A 6618-nucleotide genomic window follows, 5' to 3' on the forward strand; every position below is an offset into this window, starting at 1 on the left:
ATATAATTTTTTTTTTTTGTTTGCACTGAAATCCAATTTCAAATTTAAATATGTGAATATATGAAAAACCAGATGTAGTTAGGAGTATATCCATTTCAAATATGACAAGTTGACATCGTTAGGCTTAGTTGATATAACACCCTTGTATACTTTGATTTAAGTCCTGAGGATTTGAAGTTCATAACCCTTCTCTCCAGTGTGACTTGTGTTTGATGAACTAATATATATTTTGCCGCTCAGTAAAAGTCACGTCAGGCCTAAGCAAAGACCCCTATGGAATACAAACAAACAAAGGACATCCATAAAGCAGACAAAAGTTATATCTTATTCATTTATAAAGAAATATGCCTTGGGCTCTGTATCTCATTATCAGCAAAACGTACCGTCTGGGCAGACAAAGGTAAAAGGAAAAATGATATTTAAACTCCTTTAAAAATGAAGATAATGTAGTTTTGGATTAGGAATCGGAAATCGAACAGGGCAGAAGCTCGGATGGTTCATCGAATTAGCCTCTTGGACTTGGCAAAATAATTGATTGCACTATTATATTTGTATCTTTAATAAACAAAAGGTAAAAATAAGATGTAGCACCGTAAAATTGGCAACTGGTGACACCAATCCGTTTGAAACGGTTCACTCGGACGATTTTGCGACGCTGAAGGAAAGCCTGCACCAAAATGGACAAACAAGCCATTGTATATAGATCCCAGATAGTGGTAAGGAAACAAACCAGACACATCAAACTTTCATTGTTTAAACGCTTTTTTTTTTTTTGCACAATCTAATCATACGGACGTGACCTTACGAATCTTTTGATGAGAAAATATACATTAAGTTAATCCTTTATAAGTCAAAACATGCTTTTGTAATTTAAAAAATCAATGGCTCTTATAATGTCAAAATTTTGCTAGCATAAAAAATATGATTTCTTTTTAATTTAAAACAACTTGATTAAGACTTGTTTTATACTGCGTTAGTGTTTATTAACATTATTGATTGTTCATATTTTAACTAAAATATGTTTAACAATGATCTAATAGGTCAAGCTTTTATCTCTTACTTAAGTGGTTCAAAATTTTCTCTCTCTCTTTATATATATATATATATATATTATGATGGTGGGTTGCATTGAAAGGATTGGTGGTGGTGGAAGAGGTGGAGTTGTGGTTGTAGAGTTGGTCATTTTATGTAGACATGACACGTGATGGTGGAGACAGGTAAAAGGGCTTGATTTTACGTGAACGGGGAGAGACGACGGTTGACTTGGGATGGACGGTGGTCGGAGCTGCAGTAAGAGAAGGGAATGGATGCCATTAATAAGGAGTTGCAGCAGCCTGCAATGACGATTACATCTACTTAGTGCATTCTGCAATGGTGACTACTTTTACTGCAGACAAGATAAGCATAAGGTCTTCCTTGGTTGTGCCAGTTGGATGACTAAGTTGAGAGGATGCTGGGATTTTTTTTTTTTTTTGTCACGGGAAGCAGCCGTCCATGGTGCTTACTGCCATCTCTTGCTATGGCTTATGCTCAGGGTGTTTGTCGAGCAATCCTATTTCTGCTATTTCGAATGAGGATCAACATGGGAATCGTTGCAGTTGGGGAATGAGGGTTTTTCTATGATGCGTTGTATTTGGGAATAATTAAGGAATCATTGTATTTTGAAGCAGATGATCGTGAATGAGAGTTTCAGCTCCTGCAATCTTCAGGTGTTGTGAAGTTTATTTATTTTACTCAGCAGGAGCGGATTACATAGGTTTGGGAAGAGGTCCTCTCCTCTGTTTACTCTAGAGCTTGTGATTTCTGAAAGTTCCTTCTAACTTCAGGCGAATAGAGAGACTTCACGGTAATGGTTGGACTTGGACACCATGAGAGGATCCTGGACCAAGAAATCAGAAAATTTCAGAGCTTTCAGTAAGCGTGAATAGAAGCTGGTTATTTTACTGTTATTTTCATTGTTAGAATGGTTACTGTTATTTTCATGATTTGGTTGATGAATGGAAGCCGGTCATTTTCCTGTTATGTTACTGTCGTTTTCATTGTTTGGTTGATGAATGGAAGCTGGTTATTTTACTGCCAACGGCAATATTTTTTGTCTGCTTGTTTTTGTCCAGGCTGCATTCAAACAGGGTAAGTCAGTAGCATGGATATTTGTCTGTCTCAATCACACACGGTGGATGTTTTTTGTCCATGGATCACCGTCCATGGTTTTTCATCTATGGATAAAGATCCATGGATAAATATTCTATGGATTGTTGTCCATGCGTGTCAAACGCCCCCAAGTTACAGCTTTTGCTTGCAAAACCTTAACCTCTCTCTTTCAAGAATGGATTCCTAACTTTTGATTGGCTTCCGCTTCAAGCGAGCTTTCGAATCCCATTGCATTTGCTTTGCTTCTCTACTTTACTTATGCTACCCCTTTCATCAATTAGGTTTTTCAATTAGTCTGACCACAGGGTTTCCATGTCATTAACTCAATGCTTGAGCTGGCTGAACAAGTTAATTCATCTTTTTAACAAATTTTTTGTTCCCGAAAAAGGTTAATTTGAAGCTGATGCTGATCCTGAAACTAGATTGCAGGCAGGAAGGATGAGTGCACGGCGCTTTACTAAGAAATGCCCAAATAAGGTAGCCACGTATGCTCAATAGTCAGTGGTGTCGAGCCTGGTTTTTCCCACAAAGAAGAATATTGAAGGGAATCATATACAAGGTGTGTTTCTCTCGGACACGAAACTAAAATGGTTAGGGCTGGCACAGTCCTTCTATTTCACGTCATGAAAGGAAACTTTCTCTCCTGATGGGGGAGGACTTCTAGTGAATCCAGAACGGACCCAAGAGCGGTAGAGAAGATTTGTGAACTGTGAAACACCCGAAGGTGTTTCTTAGATTCTTGGTCAGTGTGCACCATTATCTGCAGACGGACAGGGCTGCGCGGGGCAGATGTGGTCCTTGAAGGCTTTAATAGCCTAATTAATGGGGACATACCTGGGTTCCCGATGTGTTATAATGGATCACCTGATCTAGCGTCGGATTCAGGGGGCGACAGGCGCCTCTGGGTTATTTTGCAATTACTGCTGGTGCTTTCGCGTTGCTACTGTGTTCGAATGTAAAGTTCGTCCGTTCTGATTCCGGTTATCAAACAATCCCGGAATTGGGCAGATGCCAGAAAAGGACCAGCCCGGGCCAACTGCAAGGCCAACTTTGACAACCACTACACTACACTGGCGTACTCAAGTTCGGATTTCTATCATAGAACAAGTCCTCGTGTACAAGTAGAAAATCACCTCCCAAACTATAGTTGCAACTTTGTACAGCCAACAAAGATCTAGAGCTAATATGAGATTTTAGAGAATCTTCTTTCTCCTATTTCTTGATAGATAGCCGTGCAGGGATGTGAACAAAACTATAGCGTTAAAGGAACTGCACATCACAACCATTCTTCCTCCTCCGGCATCAAGGAATACCTACAGAGGGGGCAGGTCATGTGCCAGTAGTCCAGCCACTTATCGAAGCAAGGTTTGTGGAAGAAATGGCCGCAGGAGAGCCGGCTCACTTCCGACTCGGGCTCGAACCCGGTCAGGCACACAGAGCACTCCGTGTCCTCCTGCAAGCACCCAATCGATTTGAAGGGGATCGCGGGGATACGGTAGCGGACATCCTCGGCGAAGGGCGGGAACTGATCGATGGAAATCGGCCCGGGAGGGGCGTCATCGCCGGATTCCGAAGAGGTCGAGTCAAGCCTGATTCCGATAATGTGGAGGATGGAGCGGAGGATCTCCTTGATGACGGCGATGGACAGAGCAGTGTTCACCAGAAGCAGGGAGAGAACTCCCTCCGAGGGTGCAGGAAGGGTCGAGATGCCCATCACGGTGCTCGCCTGAAACATGCCAATGCCAGTGAGACAAGTTGCAGAAAGTTGCATCAGAAAATATATGGGGGTGGGTTCTCAGGTGCCCGCCATCTTGAGATTCCAGGACTTGAAATAGGATCTTAAAAGAGAAACCTAGATTTTAATCAATTGAAGAGCTGAAAACTGGAGCCGCATTTGGGTTGACAGAATGTCATCGGGATGTGTATAAAGATTAAAGAAAGTTCTGCTTGCCAGGGTCTTGTCATCTTTCCAGAAAAAATATGGGGTAGCTTCTGGGGTTCATCCCCTTGATCCGTGAAATCCGAAGAGGCACAGAAGACGACGTGAGGTAGAATAAACAAGCGATACGTCAAATCAAATTTCGTCTGTATTTTGAAATGACCACCGTCCGTCAGGAACGATGAACAGCAATTACTGTTGACGACATCAGTAATGGGCTCCATCGTTTCCGTTTGCCCTACGAATTGCAGAGAAGGATGCCTGGAGGGCGACAACCACGCAGGATCGTCCTCATCATGAAGGGCTCCACCGCTCCATGCAGTACAACCGAGTCCCGACGGCAGTGTAAACGTAACAGCTTACCAAGTTGCCGTTTGGTATGGACCACTATAGACAACGGCATCGGTACCACAAAATAGTGGAAGGATAGAGACAGGGAGAGGAGGAGGGAGGCAGAGAGAAAAGGGGGGAGAGGATGGGGGTAAGAAAGGAGAAGGATGCATAATACCAAATCCTTGAAAACTGAAACAGACAAATCACTGCGCGGAGCCAACTCCAAGTAATCTGAATAGCGACAATTGCATATTATGATTCCTAGGAAAGATTTTGTCGTTGAGGCCAACTTCTTGCCTTTAATATCGGAAAATATATTATCTTTCTCTCTTTTTTCTAAATGAACGACATGTTTCAATACAAATTGCCAAGTTCTATCTGTGTTATGGTGCTTAAGTTAAACTATCATTAGTTTACAATAAACAGCATAACAAACGCATGTTGTGCAAATTTGAAGGACACTTTTCTCAAACAGACAAAACTTTAATCCGGGGCTTGCATTTGAAGTAACCTAAAAGCAAGTCACCTATATATCACAACAGCAAATGCAAGGCTTGGCTTTTTTTTTTTCATATTAAGAGCAAACAGTTGACCGCTATAAAAAAAACTCTCTTCATTCTTATCATTGCCGCTGTCAATATAATATTCATATTGATCCCACTCTTATCTTTTATATTAAATCCATTTGCAACCAGAACTCAGATAACCCACCTTGCAGATTCCGTCACTGTCTTCCCAGCTTAGCCCAACGCACGATCCGCCGTTGAGTGAATCCAGCCGTCTGAACTCTACGTGTTTAGGAACCATGGACGGTAAATAGTTCAAATAAAAGGAAAAACAAGTTATTCGGGGATGTTTTAATTTGATCTCCAAAGTTTCGAAAAAAGAGAAAATCTCGGCAGACGAAAACGCATCAATTGATGTTCACAGGGAAAAGAGGCTTTAATTTCAGAAACGAAGGCATGAAGGAAAGGGCCTCTTTGGAATCATGAAGCTGAAGCTGAACAAAGGTCGATAAATTCATTAGATAGCGAGTAACGAAGCATGAGCTCGTTAGCGGAGACTCAAGATTATAACAGCCGATTCTACAGAGAAAAAATGAGGCCGTTGAGATAAAAAAGAAACCAGACGGTGGGAATTTCGAGAAGAAAATAATGAAAATAGGAGCCCGAGTGAAAGATCATGTCAATACGGAAATCGCCAAACGCGAGAGAGAAGCAGGGAGGGGAGGTGCAGCCTCCGAACGACGAGATTTGACCTTTGCTGCAAACATGAAAGAGAAAATGCAAAAAAAGGGAAAATGAAAAACGGAAAACATATACAGTCATGATTTTCTTTTTCTTTTCCAAATTAAGCATTCGGAAGACGAATCGATCGGAAACCGCTTCTCCTATTCTGCTCTACTTCTTTTCGTGGACTAAACCGAACAACCAAAGAGCGGCAGAGAGAGAGACGAGACAGAACAGACAGACAGAGAAATGTCGACTCGAAAGCCAAAATGCAGGTACTAAAAGAAGAAGCAAGAAATAGGAAGATCCCTCTCCGTTCCGAAACTTCGGCGAAACTCTCTTCCTACTCATCAAAATCGGAGCGCGATATCAGAATCAAACCATACAAAGAAAAAAAAAACGACATAACTGCAAAGAGTGAGAAGCAGATTAGAAATCTAAGCCGCTAGATCTAGTGCAGGAACACGCAACCGCACAAATTATGGGGAACAAACATAAGAAGAACAGCCGATCTCTTACTTATGTTCAACATGTTGAAAATCCAGAAAGCAAGAGAGAGAGAGAGTTTACCTTCCCAAAATGCAGCTTCGTGAGTGAGTGAAGAGGAAGTGGAAAGATGTGAGAGAAGAAGAGAGCAGGGGAGGAGTCCGATCGTTCTTCTGAGGACAACCACCGGCGATTCACCGAGTTTCAGAACTCCCCCGCTTGGCATTATATAGCAGAGAAGGAGGGGGAAGGACGCACACGTTCCCGCCCACTCACCCCTGGATACCTACTCCCACTTAACCGCGGTTAGCTTTCGTCGCGGGTACAGTTCTCGGAGAAGAATCCGAAGAAAACACCGGCCATGCGACGTTGAGCAAAATATTATTTACGGGGGAACTCATACCCGCCTTCCTCCAACCCCTTTAATAATAATAATAATAATAGTAATAATAATAATTCTTTGGACTGTCCAAAAAATAT

General features: G+C 42.0%; 1 protein-coding gene across 1 annotated transcript; it reads right to left on the minus strand.

Moving 5' to 3' along the window:
• Window positions 1-3222: 3222 nt before the first annotated feature.
• On the minus strand, window positions 3223-6418 carry LOC116259674 (probable E3 ubiquitin-protein ligase XERICO). Its single transcript, XM_031637549.2, has 3 exons — window positions 6223-6418; window positions 5135-5211; window positions 3223-3877 (listed from the first exon to the last, which is right to left on the minus strand). Exons 1-3 carry the CDS (start codon window positions 6362-6364, stop codon window positions 3428-3430), a joined length of 669 nt encoding a protein of 222 aa, XP_031493409.1. The 5' UTR covers window positions 6365-6418; the 3' UTR covers window positions 3223-3427.
• Between the last annotated feature and the right edge of the window lie 200 nt (window positions 6419-6618).

Source organism: Nymphaea colorata, chromosome 8 (assembly GCF_008831285.2).
Source record: "Nymphaea colorata isolate Beijing-Zhang1983 chromosome 8, ASM883128v2, whole genome shotgun sequence".
Taxonomy (NCBI): Eukaryota; Viridiplantae; Streptophyta; class Magnoliopsida; order Nymphaeales; family Nymphaeaceae; genus Nymphaea; species Nymphaea colorata.

What these genes read in the sequence shown, in the direction of transcription:
- LOC116259674 (XM_031637549.2), bottom strand. Translation starts at nt 6,364, where the DNA reads ATGCCAAGCGGGGGAGTTCTGAAACTCGGTGAATCGCCGGTGGTTGTC. An exon ending in CGAAGCTGCATTTTGGGAAG is followed by an intron (nt 5,212 to 6,222) that starts GTAAACTCTCTC and finishes CTAAACACGTAG; the next exon opens with AGTTCAGACGGCTGGATTCA. An exon ending in ACAGTGACGGAATCTGCAAG is followed by an intron (nt 3,878 to 5,134) that starts GTGGGTTATCTG and finishes GGCATGTTTCAG; the next exon opens with GCGAGCACCGTGATGGGCAT.